General features: G+C 46.2%; 1 protein-coding gene across 1 annotated transcript in view; it reads left to right on the top strand.

Annotated features, from left to right (window-relative positions):
- wdr27 (WD repeat domain 27) overlaps positions 1–22,989 on the top strand; it is a 67,907-nt gene that overhangs the window by 10,377 nt on the left and 34,541 nt on the right. The window contains exons 7-16 of the mRNA XM_067236864.1: positions 3,125–3,263; positions 3,825–3,924; positions 5,063–5,145; positions 8,865–8,929; positions 10,042–10,178; positions 11,218–11,291; positions 16,396–16,462; positions 16,979–17,047; positions 17,179–17,282; positions 17,788–17,877. Of these exons, the coding sequence (XP_067092965.1) occupies positions 3,125–3,263; positions 3,825–3,924; positions 5,063–5,145; positions 8,865–8,929; positions 10,042–10,178; positions 11,218–11,291; positions 16,396–16,462; positions 16,979–17,047; positions 17,179–17,282; positions 17,788–17,877 (928 nt within the window). The remainder of the gene's footprint in view (positions 1–3,124; positions 3,264–3,824; positions 3,925–5,062; positions 5,146–8,864; positions 8,930–10,041; positions 10,179–11,217; positions 11,292–16,395; positions 16,463–16,978; positions 17,048–17,178; positions 17,283–17,787; positions 17,878–22,989) is intronic.

Here is a 22,989-nt window from a genome sequence, read left to right on the forward strand (position 1 = left end):
GTTTTATAATCCAAAGAACAAGGGGGGGGTCTCCGTGAAGGTGACCTCTTTCATTGGTCAGTTTCCCCCCACCTGGGCGTCGTCCTGATATCTGCCTAGGTGTGAAGTATCTGTACCTTTTGAGTTCTGTTATTTCAAACTGTCCATGGAATGCTTAAACTTCAGAATATAACAATACAACATTCATAAATGGTTTTGTTAGTATGGTACAATCATTTTGATATCAAGATTGGCTGACTTAACTATCCTTGAAGGGAAGTTATAATCAAACCTCAATTAAACAATGTTCTAAGTAAATGAGAAAAACACACATTATAACACATCAACTACTGTCATTGAAATAGTGTCCATGAGCCATGTAGTCCTTGAGAATATGTTTGTAAATCCACATAAGAAAGTTCTTCCTTATAAATCCTTTGTCTGATACTGTAGGCCGTGTGGCCTCTGTTTCTGACCCCATGCTGGGCCAGAAGCTTTGAAGCTTCTCCTCTGGGAGAAGGACAAAGGGGAAAGACCCTCTCCTTGTCGGGGGTAGGAGAAGGTGTGATGGTACCGTGTTTTGTCTGTGGACTGTGCTACAATTGTCTATGAATTCGTATCAATTAGATACTCTTTGGCCTTGTTTTTATCTAGCCTACTTATTCTGAAAGAGTTGAGATCATTATTTTTGCTAGCAAGATCTCATTCGATTATTAATTTCCATCAAGCCTATACCAGCAGGCACATTTAAAGAAATGTGATCTGATTGATTGGGGTAATGAGGCACTTAAGATGAGCCTATACATTTCCCCAAAACTTTCGCATTTAGCTTATCGGCAATTTTTTGCCAAGCTGCTTGTCTTGCTCTGGCAGCGGTGGCGGTGTTTGACTTAGCCATGATAATATGCTTATTGTCTTCTTAGAGACTCATTATAATAGTTTGCTCGGATGGCGAGAATAGCCTATCACCGCTCTCTCGTCTTTTCCGCCATAATACCGTTAGAAAATCACGGTTTTTGTGATCGACCTTTCCTGCCTTTTGAAGTAGGACGTGCACGTGCAATTTCCCTGATAAGTTTAGCCTGATTGAAATTAACCACATGATTTGGATGCGGATCAGCCGTTGATGAACCGATATTTGCTGTTCTAACTCATCTCGCTAATGTTAACGGGCTAAAGGGACAATTGATTAACTTAGCTTCAACCCTTACGACGAACGGGGCCCTGGTGTGAAGAGGTGGGGAAAACCGTAGACCGTAGACCTGAAGACCATAACCAGGGAAGTCCCTTTTAAGGTAAATGTAAAAAGGCGCACAGTACTTTATTGCTCAATAATGCACACCCCAGAACTCCCTCTCAACCAAACAGAATGCTTGATTTCATCCACCCGTATTATAATAGCTGATATTTAACTATGTACATTCAAGGGCGTAACCACGCATTCTTTGGGGGGGGTCGTGTCCCCCCCAATATTTAGAAAATACCAATCTGTCCCCTCCAATATACAGCAGAAAATATGTTAAATATATTTTCTCCTTTTATGAACCCTTGTCAATGAATCGGTCTCTTGTTATGTCTTATTTATTTTCAATTTATTTACGTTTGTTAAGAAAAACATAAGTGTGTGAATCCCCCCTCCTAATTGTACACTTGTGTGATTTCGTTTAAATCCACCTTGCGTAGGTCTGTTGTCATGGTTACCTAACACTTTTTCGTCAGTCAGTTGAGCACAAAGAAAGTAACGTTAGTTAACTTGTTGGAGAGGAGGTAGAGTATTGGATGATTTGAGGTTACCTAAAAAGCGGAGAAAACTGGACCAGCAGCCAAGCATACGCATTTTTTTTTCAGACAGTAAGTAACTTGATACCGAGCTAAATGTGTAAGCAAATAAAACGAGTAGCCTCATAAAAAACATTTTTTGGGGGAAGGGTATTCATTTGGACCCCCCCAATGTCTAAACCATGGTTACGTCCTTGCCTACATTTAACATCACTGTGTCCAATCCCGACCGGTTTTTAGCATTTTTAACATTCTGATAAAATGCCACTTCAAATATTGATAAAAATGATTGTATCACGTTTTCAGCTGATTTACTGATTTCACGTTAAGCTGTAACTTCGCCGGTAAATTAGCCGTGCGCTACCCTTGTCCAAACCCGACCGCACTTCTATCCTCGTAGTAAACACTCGCCGCTGCTGTTTTTACGGGGATATTAACTTGATCCAGGGTCACCAAACTGACCATCAATGCTGTCAACATATCCGGGGACGCAGTTATGTCCTCCACAATAAGATATCACGCTTCAACATCTCCAAACTATGCAATAAAATCTCAATTCGACTGTATACCACCACCTGCTGGATGTTTTGTTGAACTCTTCTCAAAGTTTGCTAGCCCCCATCCCTTCCTCCCCTCGACTACAGATCACGTCACACATGATCGTGTATTTTCATTGGCTAGAAAAAGTAGTGTTAAGCTAGCGTTGAAATACACTCAAATGCTAACCCATAGTAGCAGTACGATGACAACACAGACACACTTGTCAGAGTAAAGATCGTCGCCCGAGTGTCGCCCGAGTGTCGCTGAGTGGTCATGTAAACGTCCATATATGTTCATGAAATTTGACACGTAGATTGGTATGCCTAAAATAATACTACTTACACTTTGCTGGCGATAGCAAAAGAAAATGCTGTCAAAAAGAGTGAGTGTCCAAACCCCGTTTGGGTTTTGACAATAGGAGTTTACGGCGGTCGGGATTGGATACAGTGACGTTAACCGATACAAATGCTGCTAATGCTTGCTAGGTACACAGCTGTGTGCCGACGCTAGCTAGCTAATGTCAAGACAATTTTTTAAAATATGAAATGATAAATCTTTAACCGGACAAGTGACTTTTGTGCATGGACAAGTGAAACGTTAATGTACTTGTCCAAAGGACAAGGGCCTCAAAAAGTCAATGTCGAGCCCTGCATACACACAAACACGCAGGCACACTAACCAACATGCATACACGCACATACACTCACACCACACACACAACTGGTGTAACACCTCGTCCACACAGCCCTGTCTGGTGGACTCATGTGCTGCCCAGCTGCTGGCCTCTCCGCTCACCTGTCTGCTCTCCTGGATCCCCTGGTGCCAGGTCTGGTGTTTCTCCCTGCCTGGGGACAGCCAGTGTCGGACGGTGAGCCGGCTGGACCTCCACAAGGCCCAGCAGAGACACCAGCAGAGACACCAGCAGAGACACCAGCAGCAGCTGGAGAGACAAGCCCAGAACACGGGTGAGACGCCACGCTACCCAGTAGACTGTCAGTCTTGACAGGAAGAGCAGGCACGCTACCCAGTAGACTGTCAGTCTTGACAGGAAGAGCAGGCACGCTACCCAGTAGACTGTCAGTCTGGACAGGAAGAGCAGGCACGCTACCCAGTAGACTGTCAGTCTTGACAGGAAGAGCAGGCACGCTACCCAGTAGACTGTCAGTCTTGACAGGAAGAGCAGGCATGCTACCCAGTAGACTGTCAGTCTGGACAGGAAGAGCAGGCACGCTACCCAGTAGACTGTCAGTCTGGACAGGAAGAGCAGGCACGCTACCCAGTAGACTGTCAGTCTGGACAGGAAGAGCAGGCAGTGGAATGTGTGTTAATTTAGCAGATGCCTGTCAACAGACATGTACAAGGGGGATTTCAACTTTTGTTTAAATTTTTTCTCCATTGAAATGCTATACTATGTAAAGCTATAACCGACTCCAGTATGTGTACGGTTATAATGTGTGTGTGTGTGTCCTGTGTGGATGCATGTGTCTCATGTGTATGCATGTGTGTGTCGTGTGTGTTTGTTCCAGGTGTGGAGAAGCAGCCAAGTTCTGTAGAGATGGACAGACCGGTCCTCACAATGTGTTCTCTCTCATGTAGCTCCAGATACTGCTCCCCCGAGCAGAGCAGGTCCGACACCACCACAACCCTAACACAACCACGACACAACCACAACACCACCACAACACAACCACAACACAACCACGACACAACCACAACACCACCACAACCACACACAACCACCACCACAACACAACCACAACGCAACCACGAAACCACCACAACAACACCACACACAACCACCACCACGACACCAACACAACCACAACAACAACACAACCACCACAACACACCCACAACACAGCCACAACACCACCGCAACACCACCACAACCACGACACCAACACAACCACCACACCACCACAACACACCCACATCACAGCCACAACACCACCACAACCACGACACAACCACAACACCACCACAACCACGACACAACCATGACACAACCACGACACAACCACAACCAGTGGCGGTTCTAGACAAATGTTACTGGGGGGGCCAAGGGGGGGCCCGTGTTTAATCAGAGGGGTACATTAAAAAACAGAAACAAATTATATTTAAACATGTAATACTTTAATTTAGCTTTACATTAAAATCATACAAACGGCTCTGGCTCTCCCTCTTCCAGCTCCTTAGCCCTCTCAATAGCTTGATATGATTCTCTCACTTTTTTATTTACTGGGGCATAAAAGGCTGCAATATCCCTTCCTCGTTTCATGATGACTACTAGAAGACAACGTAAAAAAAATAATATATTCAGTCAGCTCAGGGGGGCCAGAGGAGGGGCCAGGGATATTTTTACAGCGGCACCGGCCCCTTTAGGCCCCTGTGTAGAACCGCCCCTGACCACAACACAACCACGACACAACACAAACTCGACACAACACAACCACAACACAATCACCACAACTACAACACAACCACAACACAACTACAACATAACCACGACACAATACCAGCACAACGCAGGGTCACACATTCTCGAGCTCCAGCTTTCATCAGCACTTCATTTTATGTTGGTTATGTAATAGTTGTTTTTTAATGTTTTTAAATGCTAACCTTATTATGTTGATATGTTTTAATGTGTTTAAATTAGTCTGTTTGTATCCTACTCTCCTTTCTCCTCGTCTCCTCTCTCCTCCTCTACTCTCCACTCTCCTCCTCTGTCCTCCTCTCTTCCTTTCCTCTCCTCTCTCCTCCCCAGCTGGGTGTGGCTGGGCAGCTCAGATGGTCTGTACCTGATTGACCTGGCAACATCTGAGATTTTGACCACTCTATGTTTCAGAGGTATAATACTGTGGTGTGTGTGTGTATCCTGGTGTGTGGGTGTGTATCCTGGTGTGTGGGTGTGTATCCTGGTGTGTGTGTGTTTATCCTGGTGTGTGTGTGTGTATTCTGGTGTGTGTGTGTGTATCCTGGTGTGTGGGTGTGTATCCTGGTGTGTGGGTGTGTATCCTGGTGTGTGGGTGTGTATCCTGGTGTGTGTGTATCCCGGTGTGTGTGTGTGTGTATCCTGGTGTGTGTGTGTATCCGGGTGTGTATCCTGGTGTGTGTGTGTATCCTGGTGTGTGTGTGTGTGTATCCTGGTGTGTGTGTGTGTATCCGGGTGTGTATCCTGGTGTGTGGGTGTGTATCCTGGTGTGTGTGTGTGTATTCTGGTGTGTGTGTGTGTGTGTATTCTGGTGTGTGGGTGTGTATCCTGGTGTGTGGGTGTGTATCCTGGTGTGTGTGTGTGTATCCTGGTGTGTGTGTGTGTATTCTGGTGTGTGGGTGTGTATCCTGGTGTGTGGGTGTGTATCCTGGTGTGTGTGTGTGTATCCTGGTGTGTATCCCGGTGTGTGTGTGTGTGTATCCTGGTGTGTGTGTGTGTGTATCCCGGTGTGTGTGTGTGTGTATCCCGGTGTGTGTGTGTGTGTGTATCCTGGTGTGTGGGTGTGTATCCTGGTGTGTGGGTGTGTATCCTGGTGTGTGTGTGTGTGTATCCTGGTGTGTGGGTGTGTATCCTGGTGTGTGTGTGTGTATCCCGGTGTGTGTGTGTGTATCCTGGTGTGTGTGTGTATCCGGGTGTGTATCCTGGTGTGTGTGTGTATCCTGGTGTGTGTGTGTGTGTATCCTGGTGTGTGTGTGTGTATCCGGGTGTGTATCCTGGTGTGTGGGTGTGTATCCTGGTGTGTGTGTGTGTATTCTGGTGTGTGTGTGTGTATTCTGGTGTGTGGGTGTGTATCCTGGTGTGTGGGTGTGTATCCTGGTGTGTGTGTGTGTATCCTGGTGTGTGTGTGTGTGTATCCCGGTGTGTGTGTGTGTATCCTGGTGTGTATCCCGGTGTGTGTGTGTGTGTATCCTGGTGTGTGTGTGTGTGTATCCCGGTGTGTGTGTGTGTATCCCGGTGTGTGTGTGTATCCGGGTGTGTGTGTCAGAGTTGGGTAACATTACTTTTTAAAGTAACTAATTACAGTTACTAGTTACATTTCTTGTCAAGTGACTAGTTACGTTACTTAGTTGCTTGCTGTATAGCGTAAGGCGTTAAGTTACTTTTGCGTTACATTAAGAAAAGTATTTTATTTCTAAGACAATTCACCTTGGTCACTCTTATGCCCAGAATGCACATTTAATGGGTTGACCTCAGCAATAGCACATATTGTACTGAATATTCAGTGTCAATCGCATATAACATGATCAATCCTCATTATCCCGCAAGACGGTTCAAGGTAATAATCCACCATAATGAAAAGCAACATTTGCATGAAGTTCTTGAATCAAGAAACTCTTTAATCAATAAATAATTTATTAAAATGCCAGGCAAAAGTCTAGTAGTTAGCTAGCTCTACCATTTACCGGGGTTAGGTTTGAATCTAGGAGCAAAACAAAGCTAAGCTATAGCTAGGTAAGCTATATGGTAGCAAAATGGTGTTCACTTCACTGCTCTGTTTTACTTACTGTAATATAGTTAGTGGTGGCCATAGATTTTTTTTTTTTTAATCTAGATTAATCTCACTGTAATCTTGGCGTTAATCTAGATTAATCTAGATTAAAATGGTTCATTTGAATTCCGCCAAAGGCATTCAGAATATGTGTGCTACCCAAGTAATGACTAAAAGTAAGTCTTTGAGAACGGGTTTCTCAAGCCAGGTGGAGCATTAGACCAGGAGCTCATCTCCTGTTTCCAAAATGCATCACAAACTGCTTGAGAAAGCTGTTCTACTATGATATTTGGTGATGAAAATAAATTATGGCCACTGTCCATTCGCGCACCTCACAGTTGCGTATCGATCAGACAAGAAGACACGCTTATCAACTCGATTACTATCGATCAAAACAGAACGAGGGTTCGGCTGTAGCCTACTTGAAACATACTATTGAGAACATATTCGCTGACATGCATTGCACGCGTGATGAACACAGGTTTTTTCCTTTCTACATCACTGACTTTTTTTTGCCTTTGGCGCTCGGGATTTGTCATTGGCGCTCGAGAAAACGGCTTTGGGGCGCGCCAAAATTGTCTCTATGCAGGGAAAACTCTGCTTGTGTTTATTAACTGTTTATTAGATTAGTTAGCTTGGCTGATAGAGCTGTGCTGACGGGCTTGCCTCTGTTGCACTCAAACATCGTAGTTTGACGACGACTCTTCCCCTGCGCTACATCAGTGCTTGGCCCGGCATCTTCCGCATTAGCTAAGGGATGCTTTGCGTTTAGGTGGTAGCCTATTTGAGACTGGAATAACTCCTACAGTAAACTAATTCCACATAGCACAAGGTGCAAACAACCTTAGTCTTGTCGAGGTTTCCATTGGGAAGCTTCTTAAAAATCAATTTTCCCTGAAGCAAACCAGGCGGCTTCATAGCTGCATCCATGTTATCACGTCACGTTTGATGTGATAATTTCATACACAAGGCATACACAAAGGTTCGAAGACTCGTTCTCGCCCCCTACAGTGCAATTCGGCTAGGTATACATCCGCGCTAAATATCAAGGTGAAAGTCATCATAGCTTGCGTAGTATAGACCCAGCTCCCAACCCAACTTTGAGAATAGATTGACGGCGATATTTTTTTTATTGTCCGATAAGAGTCTCAAGTTAACGCAGCGCGTTAACGCCGATAACGGCCCACCACTAAATATAATCCTAAACCGCTGCAACAATACAGCGACGCATCACACAAGCTTGAGTTCAAATACATTATTTAATGTGACATTATGTAGGCCTACTGTACATGCAAGTCTTAAATAACTATTTAGCTGGTCGGCTCCATGACGCTGTGTAAATTGGGCTCGTGAGACTGCTCACCAAAAGTACAAAGGGGAACCCACTTGTCTAGCAGATTCAGACATTTTCGTAGGTACCTATCGAAAAGTAACCTCAACTTTCCCAGACTTTTAGCTACATGCTGAGGGCTCGCGACCAAAAGACTAAATTGAGTAACGCGTTACTTGTTTGAACAAGGAACTAGTAACGGATTCATTCAATTAAATAAGTAACGCGTTAAGTTACTCATTACCTAACAAAAGTAGTCTGACTACTGTAACACGTTACATTGTATCGCGTTACCCCCAACACTGGTATTTGTGTGGTAGGGAGGCTGCTGACATCACTTTTTAACAGTTTTGCAGTGTCTATAAGCTGTATTAGGTTCGTGTTTCATAAAAGATTCAAACCATAATACCCCGCCCCCTCCCTTCAAAGCCACTCCCACAAAACACATGAACGTGTCGTGGGCCGAAAACTGCATTAAACACCCATTTAAACCTATGTGGCAGATTTAGACAGTAAGACATAAGGTCGAACTAGTTGACCTTAAAATGTGTGGCCACTAAAAGCATAACACTAAGATAGCATCAGTGATGACGCAATCAGGTAATCAGAATGATCGTCATCAGAGATCACAATACGAACATTACATATTTGAGCAATGGCTCTTTCAGGGACTTGCTCCGAACATGTCAGGCTGACCTGTTCGGACAGGCGCAAGCACCAGATAGCGAAAGATTTGTGTGTGTTTTCCACTCCAGATGATCCCAGTCTGAACATCACCCTCGCTGGATCCTGGTCCTTCTGCCAAGGAAGAGACAACAACGTGAGTCCTCAACCCCCAACCAGGAACAGGCCTCTAGGTTAGAGGCTGTAGCCTTTAGGTTAGTCTGTAGGCCTCTATGATAGATGATGTAGGTTAGAGGCCGTAGCTTGTAGTTTAGAGGCCGTAGCTTCTAGGTTAGAGGCTGTAGGCCTCTAGGTTAGAGGCTGTAGCCTGTGGGTTAGAGGCTGTAGCCTGTAGAATAGAGGCTATAGGCCTCTAAATTAGAGGCTGCCTGGTAAGGCCTGCCTGCATGTCCCAATCCCACCAGCAGAGGCCAGACTTGGTGTGTTATTAGTGAAGAGCTGCAGGTCTGGGGCAGGCCTCTCCCTTTCTCCCTCTTCTCTCTCCCCTTTCCCTCTCAGCTCTCTGCTGAAACCAGCCCTGGATTCATTCACCAGATGGGATGCTCAGCTTTCTAGCAGTAATCTAAGTTGAATCGATGATATTCAGTTAGTCATATTATTAATCATATAATTAATCATAAAACCGTGATTAATCCTAGTTGCAAAGATTACATGTGTATGAAGTTCAGTTTAATTGAGTCTCCACTGTCATGTCTGTAGGACTGGAAACAGCTAAATGCAGCTGTAACATGAGGGGAATGACCCTCCTTACATTTTTTTAAAACTATTATTTCATCAAATGTAAACTGTTTTAGTCTCCCCATTAGGATTAATAATAATTAGATAGCTTACAGTTCATATTACTACATATCATCCACATGTCAGAGTTTACATACTTGACCTTTGCTATTTATTTAACTATAAATATAAACTATAAATATATATAATTAAGTCTGCATGGTTTCTGGAGGATTGTGGGAGGTGTTTTACAAGCCTGTGGTTTGTTTCCTGTAGGAAAGAGACTTTTCTTTCGCAAGTGAGAGGCTTCACACCACATCTCCCCCTCTCTCTTACTTAACCACCACCTACCCCCCAACAAACCCTAACTACACTCCAACTACCACCTAACTACACCCTAACAACCCCCTAATCACCATCCTAACTTTCTCTGTCTCTCTCTATATATACCCCTACCCCCCCTTCTATCTATGTCTCTGTTTCTTTCCCCCTCTCTGCCCCCCTCTCTCTCTCTATCTCTCTCTTTCTCAGGTGGTGTGTCTGGCCAGCAGTCTGTTTGTTCCTGCAGTATCAGTGTTGGAGGTGAAGATGCCAGGTTCCATAGACAGTCTGTGTGCAAACCTGGCCCAGGCCTGGCCTGCACAAACACATCTGTCTGTCCTCCCCAGGTAACAGGAGGATGGAGCAGGGGTGAGGAGGAAGGGGAGCAGGGGTGAGGAGGAGCAGGTGTGAGGAGGGAGGAGGGGTGAGGAAGAGGGGGAGCAGGGGTGAGGAGGGAGGAGGGGTGAGGAGGAGCAGGGGTGAGGAGAGGTGAGGAGGAGCAGGGGTGAGGAGGGGTGAGGAGGAACAGGGAGTAGGGGTGGTGGAGGGAGGAGGAGTGAGGAGGAGCAGGGAGCAGGGGTGAGGAGGAGCAGGTGTGAGGAGGGGTGAGGAAGAACGGGAGCAGGGGTGAGGAGGGAGGAGGGGTGAGGAGGAGCAGGGATCAGGGGTGAGGAGGAGGGGGAGCAGGGGTGAGGAGGGAGGAGGGGTGAGGAGGAGGGGGAGCAGGGGTGAGGAGGGAGGAGGGGTGAGGAGGAGCAGGGAGCAGGGGTGAGGAGGGAGGAGGGGTGAGGAGGAGCAGGGCGGAGGAGGGATGAGGGGTGAGGAGGAGCAGGGGTGAGGAGGGGTGAGGATGAGCAGGGATGAGGAGGGAGGAGGGGGAGCAGGGGTGAGGAGGGAGGAGGGGTGAGGAGGAGCAGGGAGCAGGGGTGAGGAGGGAGGAGGGGTGAGGAGGAGCAGGGGGGAGGAGGGATGAGGGGTGAGGAGGAGCAGGGGTGAGGATGAGCAGGGATGAGGAGGGAGGAGGGGGGAGGAGGAGCAGGGAGCAGGGGTGAGGAGGGAGGGGGGGGTGAGGAGGAGGGGGAGAAGGGGTGAGGAGGGAGGAAGGGTGAGGAGCAGCAGGGAGCAGGGGTTAGGAGGGTTGAGGAAAAGCAGGGAGGAGGGGTGAGGAGCAGCAGGGAGCAGGGGTTAGGAGGGAGGAGGAGGAGCATGGAGCAGGGGTGAGGAGCAGCAGGGAGCACCTTGGTAGGAAAGCCTCAGCAGTCTCACAGTGCTGACAGAGCAGTTGTCATTCATCCAGAACATCAACATGGAGCTCTCTCATTTCACCACCACTGTTTCTTTCCCCTGCCCCTCCTGCGCCCCCCCCCCGCACACACTCACTTCCAGTGCTCCTCCTATCCAAAACTCCCCCCTGAACACTCAGCTGAGGAGGAAAGAGACGAAACAACCCAAGAAAACAGGTCAGCACCTTCACACACGCACACACACATACAGTATATACACACACCCATACCCTGACACACACACGCACACATACCCTGACACACACCCATACCCTGACACACACACACACACATGTTATTAAATGTGGCTTTTAGAAGCAAGCGTTTTATGGTTTTTCTTCTGACTGGCACTTTGAAAGTTTTGTTTGGCCACAGGTCACTTCCTGTGAACAGCCTCATGGTTACAGAGCTGCTCTGGCTGTGGTCAAGCTACTGCATCACAGAAGGGGTGTGTCTGTGTGTGTCTTTGTCAGAGTGTGTGTCACAGGAGGTGTGTGTATGTGAGCGTGTGTGTGTGAGCGTAGGTATGCGTATGTGTGAAAGAGAGTGTGTGTATGTGTGAGAGAGAGAGAGAGAGAGAGCGTGTGTGTGTGTGTGTCAGAGGAGGTGGCAGACAGTCACCAGCTCCCTCTGTCTCAGGGGGCCACATCAGCACTGGGCTAGTGATGATGTGGCTACTGCAGTATTATCAACATGTTAGCATAGCATCGGCACTGGGCTAGTGATGATGTGGCTACTGCAGTATTATCAACATGTTAGCATAGCATCAGCACTGGGCTAGTGATGATGTGGCTACTGCAGTATTATCAACATGTTAGCATAGCATCAGCACTGGGCTAGTGATGATGTGGCTACTGCAGTATTATCAACATGTTAGCATAGCATCAGCACTGGGCTAGTGATGATGTGGCTACTGCAGTATTATCAACATGTTAGCATAGCATCAGCACTGGGCTAGTGATGATGTGGCTACTGCAGTATCCCTTACAAAAACAAAGTCTATTATGTAAAGTATGCTTAGAAAATAGTTCACTTTTGATATACTTTTAAGAAGTATGCTTAGAAAATAGTTCACTTTTGATATACTTATAAGAAGTATACTTGCTACATTGCTCTTTTTTGTTACTGAAGCTGTAACCTTAATTACGGCCAAAACATTTTGAAGCCCTATACTCTTATACGATACTAATAATGAGCGTGGCTCATTGGCTGGTCAATTCCCATGATGAAATAGTGTTAAAACTTGCTGATAAATTTGCCGTTTGTTCGAAATACAAATGTAACTTCATGAATTTAAAGCAACATGAAACCATACGCAGGAATTAGCTTCTTTCAGCTAATAATAAGTGTCACTTGGCGAGGGCCCCCGTTCTCGTCAAGTGATGCACGATCGGTGGTGTTGGAGGGGCCCCCAAACATATAAATATTATAGTAAATCATAGTAAATGGACATTTATTAAGTTTACTTCTTGAAGTACTTAGATTAATTGAAAGTGCACTTGAAAGTATTCTAAAGTATATTTTGAAGTACTTTAAGAAGTATACTTCATAAACTAAAAGTGCACTACACAGTCTACTTTACAGTATTCTAAAGTAAACTTCAAATACACTACAAGTGTACTTTAAAGTGTTCTAAATGACCTAAAAAGTGGGCCAATTCAGTTTACTTTGTACAAAAATAGTATATAAATAAGTACACTGCTAGTATACTTTAGGTACCATGATAATAGTATACTTTTTATTCTTAAGTATACTTACAAATTAAACTTGAAGTATACTTCTTTTTTGTAAGGGATTATCAACATGTTAGCATAGCATCGGCACTGGGCTAGTGATGATGTGGCTACTGCAGTATTATCAACATGTTAGCATAGCATCAGCACTTTGCTAGTGATGATGTGGCTACTGCAGTATTATCAACTTGTTAGCATAGCATCAGCAGTGGGCTAGTGATGATGTGGCTACTGCAGTATTATCAACATGTTAGCATAGCATCAGCACTGGGCTAGTGATGATGTGGCTACTGCAGTATTATCAACATGTTAGCATTGCTGTTGGGCTGATGTTGAGCGAACACGTTGTTTGGCTAGTAACAGACAAGACAGGTATGTTCCCAGATCGATACAGACAGACAGGCAAACAGACAGACGGTCAGGCAGGCAGGCAGACAGACATGCAGACAGACACATGCAAACAGACAGACAAGCAGGCAAACAGACAGGCAGACAGACAGGCAGACAGACAGGAAGACACATGCAAACAGACAGACGGTCAAGCAGGCTGACAGACAGAAAGACACATGCAAACAGACAGACAGACAGGCAAACAGACAGACAGGCAGGCAGACAGGTCAGTGTCTGCAGCAGTTGCGCACCTCTCTGCAGTAGACAGCAGTGTATGGTGTGTATGCTGTATGTATGTGGTGTGTGTGTGTTCAGTGTGTGTATGCAGTGTGTGTGTGTGCTGTATGTATGTGGTGTGTGTGTTCAGTGTGTGTATGCAGTGTGTGTGTGCTGTATGTATGTGGTGTGTGTGTGTTCAGTGTGTGTATGCAGTGTGTGTGTGTGCTGTATGTATGTGGTGTGTGTGTTCAGTGTGTGTATGCAGTGTGTGTGTGTGCTGTATGTATGTGGTGTGTGTGTTCAGTGTGTGTATGCAGTGTGTGTGTGTGCTGGAGACAGCAGCTTAGACTGTGGTTTCCATGCTGACAGTTAGCAAGGTGCTGGAGGCAGGCTGCTAAGGAGCAGGACTCCCCAGTGAGTTTGAGTGTGTGTGTGTGCATGCGAGGGTGTGTGTGTGTGTGCGTGCGTGCGTGCGGGTGAGTGTGCGTGTTAGCATGTGTGTGTGTGTGCGTGTGCGTGAGTGTGAGTGTGTATGTATGTGTGTGCGTTAATGTGTGTGTGTGTGTGCGTGAGGGTGTGTGTGTGAGTGCGTGAGTGTATTTGAGTGTTCTGAGTTAGGAGCTGGTGCGTGACTGCAACATCAGACCCAAAACCACAAATATTCACCAACTCCTGTTTTCCCTCCGAACTTCTTCTACTGGTCCCATTCTTCAGACCTGTCTCTACCTCTCTCTCTCTCCCTCTCTCTCTGTCTGTACGTCACTCTCTTTCTCTCTCTCTGTGTCTTCCTCTCTTTCTTCCGCTCTTTTTCTCTTGTCCTCTCACTCTCCCTCTTTCCTTCCAGTCCTCGGAGTCCTGTCTTACTAAGTAAACGTAGAGATGCTTGACTTTTCCTTCTCCTGCCTGCAGTTGACAGGAATGGTTTTTATTTTGAAACCTAACACGTTTTAATGGCTGTGGAAAAAGTGAGTTCAGTTTGCATCAAGGTGGGTGTTCTAACAGGAGTAGAGGATGAGGAAGAGGGAACTGTTCCAATATCCAGTAACTACCCCACCAGTAACACCAGGAACTACCCCTCCAGTAACTACCCCACCAGTAACACCAGGAACTACCCCTCCAGTATCTACCCCACCAGTAACACCTGGAACTACCCCACTAGGAACTACCACTCCAGTAACTACCCCACCAGTAACACCAGGAACTACCCCTCCAGAAACTACCCCACCAGTAACACCAGGAACTACCCCTCCAGAAACTACCCCACCAGTAACACCAGGAACTACCCCTCCAGTAACTACCCAGCCAGTAACACCAGGAACTACCCCTCCAGTAACTACCCCACCAGTAACACCAGGAAATACCCCTCCAGTAACTTCCCCACCAGTAACTACCCCACCAGTAACTACCCCACCAGTAACTACCCCACCAGTAACTACCGAACCAGTAACTGCCCCACCAGAAACTACCCCAGCAGCAGTAACAGCAGTGCAGCAGTAACAGCAGCAGTACCCGCAGTAACATTTACATTTACATTTAGTCATTTAGCAGACGCTCTTATCCAGAGCGACTTACAGTAAGTACAGGGACATTCCCCCGAGGCAAGTAGGGTGAAGTGCCTTGCCCAAGGACACAACGTCAGTTGGCATGACCGGGAATCGAACTGGCAACCTTCGGATTACTAGTCCGACTCCCTCACCGCTCAGCCACCTGACTCCCTAAGTAACAGCAGCAGTAACAGCAGTAACTACCCCCCAGTCCCCAGAAGCAGTAACAGCAGCAGTAACAGCAGTAACAGCAGCAGTAACAGCAGCAGTAGCAGCAGCAGTAACAGCAGTAACAGCAGCAGTAACAGCAGTAGTAACAGCAGCGGTAACAGCAGTAACAGTAGTAACAGCAGCAGTAACAACAGCAGTAACAGCAGCAGTAGCAGCAGCAGTAACATCAGCAGTAACAGCAGCAATAGCAGCAGCAGTAACAGCAGCAGTAACAGCAGCAGTAACAGCAGCAGTAACAGCAGCAGTAGCAGCAGCAGTAACAGCAGCAGTAACAGCAGCAGCAGCAGTAACAGTAGCAGCAGCAGCAGCAGTAGTAACAGCAGCATTAACAGTAGTAACAGCAGCAGTAACTGCAGCAGTAACAGCAGCAGTAACAGCATCAGTAACAGCAGCAGCAGTAGCAGCAGCAGTAATAGCATCAGTAGCAGCAGAAGTAGCAGCAGCAGTAACAGCAGCAGTAACAGCAGTAGTAACAGCAGCAGTAGCAGCAGCCGTAACAGCAGCAGTAACAGCAGCAGGAACAGCAGCAGTAGCAGCAGCAGTAACAGCAGCAGTAACAGCAGCAGTAACAGCAGCAGTAGCAGCAGCCGTAACAGCAGCAGGAACAGCAGCAGGAACAGCAGCAGTAGCAGCAGCAGTAACAGGAGCAGTAACGGCAGCAGTAGCAGCAGCAGTAACAGCAGCAGTAACAGCAGCAGCAGCAGTAACAGTAGCAGCAGCAGCAGCAGTAGTAACAGCAGCATTAACAGTAGTAACAGCAGCAGTAACTGCAGCAGTAACAGCAGCAGTAACAGCAGCAGTAGCAGCAGCAGTAGCAGCAGCAGTAATAGCATCAGTAGCAGCAGAAGTAGCAGCAGCAGTAACAGCAGCAGTAACAGCAGTAGTAACAGCAGCAGTAGCAGCAGCCGTAACAGCAGCAGGAACAGCAGCAGGAACAGCAGCAGTAGCAGCAGCAGTAACAGCAGCAGTAACAGCAGCAGTAGCAGCAGCAGTAACAGCAGCAGTAACAGCAGCAGTAACAGCAGCAGTAGCAGCAGCCGTAACAGCAGCAGTAACAGCAGCAGGAACAGCAGCAGTAGCAGCAGCAGTAACAGGAGCAGTAACGGCAGCAGTAGCAGCAGCAGTAACAGCAGCAGTAACAGCAGTGTGTGTGTGTAGTTTCAGGGGTCAGAGAGCAGCCTCTGGTGTTCCACTCTCAGGTGCGGTCATCAGGATACCGCCAGGGCCCAAGGTATGTAGACCAGGGTATATAGACCAGGGTATGTAGACAGTGCCAGTGAAGATAGACCAGGGAATGTAGACCAGAGTATGTAGACCAGTGCCAGTGAAGATAGACCAGGATATGTAGCCCAGGGAATGTAGACCAGGGTAGATAGACCAGGGTAGATAGACCAGATAATATAGACCAGGGTATGTAGACCAGTGTATGTAGACCAGGGAATGTAGACCAGGGTATGTAGACCAGGGTCTTAGACCCGGGTATGTAGACCAGGGTATTTAGACCAGGGTAGATAGACCAGGGTATGTAGACCAGGTTATATAGACCAGGGTAGATAGACCAGAGAATGTAGACCAGGGTAGATAGACCAGGGTATGTAGACCAGGGTAGATAGACCAGGGTAGATAGACCAGGGTAGATAGACCAGGGTAGGTAGACCAGAGTAGATAGACCAGGGCCAGGGCAGAGTAGCAGTAGGCTCAGTGTGGAAGAAAAATTATTCTGAGCACCAAGGTGTTGTCTTTCTAGGAGGACCATGTTTTCACCCAACACCAATGTTCCGAAGACCCCAGGTCACAGGAAGCCTGACCACTCCAGGTGAGCTGGGCGTCTGGTCCAGTCACCCCAGGACCAGCTTGATGGATTCAACCTGGAATTCACCTTCTGGAGGTGAATGACCTACCACCACACTTCCTGTGTCAACCTCTTGGTGTGTTTCCTCCTTGAAGTCTGCTGAGAGATTACCCATCAGACACTGGGGCGCCGAGTGTTCTACACACTCACCTGAGCACAGGCCCCTCCCCCACACCTGTCTGCTGCTTCCAGTATTCAGGTAAGGCTTCTCCCACCTCACCTGGTGGCAGGCTATACGGGGGATTACTGATTGCTGCTGAGGGCTCTCTCTGTGTCTCTTTGCTGACGTCTCTCTCTCTGTGTGCCTCTCTCTCTTTCTTCTCTCTCTCTCTCTCTCTCTCTCTCTCTCTCTCTCTCTCTCTCTCTCTCTCTCTCTCTCTCTCTCTCTATGTTCCTCTCTCTCTCTCTCTCTACCTCTGTGTCTCTCTCTCTCTCTCTCTCTCTCTCTCTCTCTATGTTCCTCTCTCTCTCTCTCTCTACCTCTGTGTCTCTCTCTCTCTATGTTCCTCTCTCTCTCTTTCTGTCTCTCTCTGTCTCTCTCTCTCTGTGTCTCTCTCTGTCTCTCTATCTCTCTCTCTTTGTGCCTCTCTTTCTCTGTGTGTCTCTCTCCTCTGATGTCTCTCCCTGTGTCTCTCTCTTTCTTTCTTTCTTTCTGTCTCTCTCTCTGTGTCTCTCTCTCTGTCTCTATCTGGGTCTTTCTCCAGGAGATGGGAAGCAGATTCTTTGTGGCATGGGAGACCGATCTGTGTTGCTGTACAAGTCTACTCTCACTGGACACCCTGCAGTTTACACAGGTAACAGCCTCCCTTCCTCTTTCCTCTCTCCATCGCTCCTCTTTCCCTCTGTCCCTTCATCTCTCCTCCCTCCTTTCTCCCTCCTTCCATGCCAAGACAGTTAAGAAATGTTAATTGCCATTATCTTTATCATTATTTATTATGGCAACTAAATATAATCCATATTTGGTTTGAATCAGAAGTAAGGCTATATGCGGCTTCAGTAAGGCTATTCCTTGGTAAAACTGCAGTAATCCTATTGGTTGTTTGTCCTGGCCAGCTAGATGTGATTGTAAGATGAAAGCTTCAGGAGGTCTATATACAGGTTCTTAACTTTCACTGTCTGTCTGTCTGGACCAGCATAACTGTCTGTCTGTCAGGACCAGCATGACTGTCTGTCTGTCAGGACCAGCATGATTGTCTGTCTGTCAGGACCAGCATGATTGTCTGTCTGTCAGGACCAGCATGGCCTTCCCTGGACTAACCCCCCACACACACACCCCTCAGTTGTGGGCTGGGGTTAGGTGGGCTGGGGTTAGAGTGGGCAGGGGTTAGGTGGGCTGGGGTTAGGTGGGCTGGGGGTACGTGGGCTGGGGTTAGGGTGGACAGAGGTTAGGTGGGCAGGGGTTAGGGTGGGCAGGGGTTAGGTGGGCAGGGGTTAGGTGGGCAGGGGTTAGGGTGGGCAGGGGTTAGGGTGGGCAGGGGTTAGGTGGGCAGGGGTTAGGTGGGCTGGGGTTAGGTAGGCTGGGGTTAGGTGGGCAGGGGTTAGGGTGGGCAGGGGTTAGGCGGGCTGGGGTTAGGCGGGCAGGGGTTAGGTGGGCAGGGGTTAGGTTTTGTGCTGTAGTGCGGTTTGCTCTTTAACCTTTAGATGTATGAGTTGTAAATATTTCAGACGCTTCCACCAGAGTGAGTTATTTTTCCAAAATGAAACTAGCTAGCTTTATCTAGCTTCCGTTAACTAGCAACCTAGCATAATACTCGTAGCAATGCTACTACCTGCTAGTGTTACCTACATTTACATTTTACATTTAGCAGACGCTCTTATCCACAGCGACTTACAATAAGTACAGGGACATTCCCCCGAGGCAAGTAGGGTGAAGTGCCTTGCCCAATGGACACAACGTCATTTGGCACGGCTGGGAATCGAACTGGCAACCTTCAGATTACTAGCCCGACTCCCTTACTTGTTAGCTTCCTAATTGTAAAATTTGAAGCCATACTATAGTGTCATATAGTTTTTGTCTATCGGAAAATAGTCGGATGGAATGTTCATAATCGCTGTTACGCTGTGAGACCCGCATTCGAATGATCACATATGTGCGACGCTACTCCTTAAAGGCCATATGGCAGGTTAAACACTACTGGTGATTAATGGGTACATGAAGCACTCAGGATATGTATATAATTTAAAATATCTCCAAATGGTGTCTCCAAATGGTGTTAAAGACCAGCAGTTTTTGGTGTTAGCATTAGCATATTAGCGCAAATCGGCGATGACGTCACGTTGGGGAATCGTGGCAGAGGGGAGCCTCAGCCTAGTACTAGAACTATGGCGACTGACTGGGATGAAGAAGAGGTGGCAAAAACCACTAATGTGTATGATGGCCCGCAGCCGTATAATTTCAAACCAAGTACACATGAGAGGGCAAATGAGGAATTGCAGGGACCTGATGGCCGTCAAAGCCAATTAAATGGATGGTCTGAGGAGAATGAGTGGAGAGTTGGTGAAGTGTCCTGGTGAGTTGCTATCATTTAGCAACGCAGCAACGATCTCTGGAGCTATTCTACGAACAGCAGTGCACATATTCAACTTTCTTTTACTGTCAGTGAATAGCACCAAGTGAAAGTCAACGTTTTCTTTATATCTAGTGATCATTCAGGGTCTGACATTACATTTTTGAGGCACTTGTCCTTTAGACAAGTAGCCCTACATTTACGTTTCACTTTTCCACGCACAAAAGTCACGTCCGGGTAAAGATTGTGCCTTTGACCAACAAAGATGATCTGTGATATTATACAAATGATAACAATTGAGGTGTTCTAATTTTTTTTTTTTTACATTAAACATTTACACAATTTATGCAGAATGAAACACTTTCTGTTATGTACTGTATTGCAGCTTCGTCCCAAAATGAATAAATGTAAATATCTCTACAGACCGTGCAGCTAATTTAATGCTCAACACTTGAACGGGGGCTTATTACTTGAAAGAGGAATTACTGCGTCTTCTCAGTTACACTATCAGGGCTTGGAAATACTGTGACTTGCAAAAGTAGGCAAATGGCTAGTAGAGCATAACATTTCATAATAATTTCAGTCAATCAAACAGCTGCAAGACCCAGTGAAATGTTATATACAGCTAGCAAACTAACGTTAGCTAGCATCGCTAACGACATTGGCTAACTCAACTTTGGTAGGCTATCCTCAGTATTTGCAAGCTGGCCAGTGCAAGTACAGTAACATGGCATTTTATTTTGTTTGAGTTTAAACTTGTCAAGTGGGGAAGATAAATTTTTCTGCCCTACAAAAAAATCCACTTGTCCCAGACAATCATGTCGTTAGCTGTAGTTCAGAGACTAGTACTACCGGTAAACTTATCTAGATCTAGAAAGAAGACATCATGCTATCTATGGGCTAGCTATGGGCTAACTTGCCAGTGTCACCTAGAAATCCCCCCAAGATCATCCCTAATTAAATATTTTCCCCGACGTTGTAAACACATTTCCAATTAGATGTCCCATGTTTTGATGGTACTAGCAGAGCCCATATTAGACATTCTCTGGTACTAGCCTAGTGTTTATTTCTAATCGATTTCAATGGTCTCTAAGCGGGCTTTCCCGACTTGACGTCATGCAATGCATTGTGGGGGAAAGAAGAATCATTGCAAAAAGTAGCTACTTTTTCGTATTATATTCCGTTTTGTGACACCCAACAACATCAAATACAATGGATAATAGTTTAAATGTTTATTACCAACAAGTAAATAGCGCAAATTTGTAGGAACAACTAACCTGCCATATGGCCTTTAACGGGTTAAGAATAGAAATTATTAATTTATAATCAAGTATTTAGTTTAGAATGGGGCACAACCTTAATATTGGTTTTAGGAGATGAATGAATTCATTAAAGTGTGGTAAACATGGATAGTATTAACAAGTTATATTATGAATTTTGTCCCGATGGCTGGCTGGTAGGTAGACCCAAACACAAGACTCAGAACAAGGAATAGGTTAACGGTATTTATTTGTAGAATAATTGGCAGTGGAGTCGGCAGACGTAGGGATCGCGTCTAAAACAGACAGAAAACAAGGTTACTGACGGGAATTCGATTATCTTAATCACTTTCAGAATACAGACAGGAGCCGACTAACGTGAGCTAATAGCAACGTTGAACTGGCGAGGCGTGGATGTGGAACCGGTGTAAATATCCTGATGAGTTGATGAGCCGCAGATGTGATTAGTTAATAGAAGGAGTGTGTGGACAGGAATGCAGGAGCCTGTAATTGAGAATCAAAAAGGGCAGGCCTAGCCCAGGGATATGACAGAATTTGCTATGAGAGATTGGTTTCAATGAACAGAATGAAATGGTCTAACTTAAAAAGACAGAAATTGTACAGTCAATGATTACATCCTTACAAATCATAAACAGAGCTCACGCCAATGCCAATGATCAGAATCAGAATAGTTTTTTATTGCCATGTAAGTTGACACAAACACATAATTTACTGTGGCAGGAAAGGTGCATACAATGAACATAAACGGATATACATTTTTAAAAAGTAGAAAAAGCAGAATGTATAAATATAATGTCGGGGAGGAAAGAGCGTTAGCCATAGTTACGTTTGATCAGGGTTGATCAATGAGGTAGAGGCGGTTCGCGTCCGAGGCCCATTTGTAGAATCTGAAGTCAACGCACGGCTGCGCTGCAGGATCATGAGACTGAGTCTGTGGGGTCTCAGTCAGGTCACAATTAGAATTGCGTTTTTGGTTCTTCTGCTGAAACGTTCAGGTAGTGTTGCCCAGGCACTAATCTTGTTGAATCCCATGAGAAGCTTGGCGAAATCCTTTGGAACGCCAATCCTGATGGCGTTCACGCCATGGTTGGTTTTGCTGGAGTCAGAGATCGATTGTCATCTCAAGAGTGTTATACAGTTCAGAGATAGAAGGAGGACATGTTTAGAGTCAGAAGTTGATTGGATGAAGCTGGGTTCTCAACTCCCCCTCTTTCCTTCACACCTACCAAAGGTGTGAACTGGTCTCACGCTGGTTCATAAGATTGTTCAAATGTTGTTCTGGACATCTTGGTACAGTTTCAAAATATAGTTGAATGATTGTTTTATTATGTTAGCTTTGTGTAGATACCAAGAATGACTTGGTTCTCTTTCAGGAAGAAGGAGTAGTTACTAGAACCAAAATTTCAGTAAACACAACATTAAAACAAAGTAACAAACATTACACAAATATCCCTTTCATAATTCTCCACCTACTACTGATGTGGTAAAGGTGAAGTCTGAAGAACTTTCCTCAAAAGTTCTGATCAAGGTATGTTCTTTGTTCAGATTGAAAGCACAAATGGTTGCTGGAGACGTGTCGTCTCAAGCAGGCCCTTTGAAGCCTGCAAGCTAGCAGGAGGGCCTCACATGCAGAGTGGGGAGGTCCCCCTCCCACTCTATGGTTCCTTTGCATCGGCGTTTGGTGGGTAATCAGCATACTGAGGGCGTCAAGATGGCTGATTAGGTTTGTCTGATGTGGTCGGATCAGACTCTACAGGTGTGACAGGATGTTGGATCAGACTCTACAGGTGTGACAGGATGTTGGCTCAGACTCTACAGGTGTGACAGGATGTCGGATCAGACTCTACAGGTGTGACAGGATGTTGGATCAGACTCTACAGGTGTGACAGGATGTTGGCTCAGACTCTACAGGTGTGACAGGATGTTGGATCAGACTCTACAGGTGTGACAGGATGTTGGATCAGACTCTACAGGTGTGACAGGATGTTGGATCAGACTCTACAGGTGTGACAGGATGTTGGATCAGACTGTACAGGTGTGACAGGATGTTGGATCAGACTCTACAGGTGTGACAGGATGTCGGATCAGACTCTACAGGTGTGACAGGATGTCGGATCAG

The sequence above is a fragment of the Osmerus mordax genome, chromosome 5 (genome assembly GCF_038355195.1).
Source record: "Osmerus mordax isolate fOsmMor3 chromosome 5, fOsmMor3.pri, whole genome shotgun sequence".
Lineage (NCBI taxonomy): Eukaryota > Metazoa > Chordata > Actinopteri > Osmeriformes > Osmeridae > Osmerus > Osmerus mordax.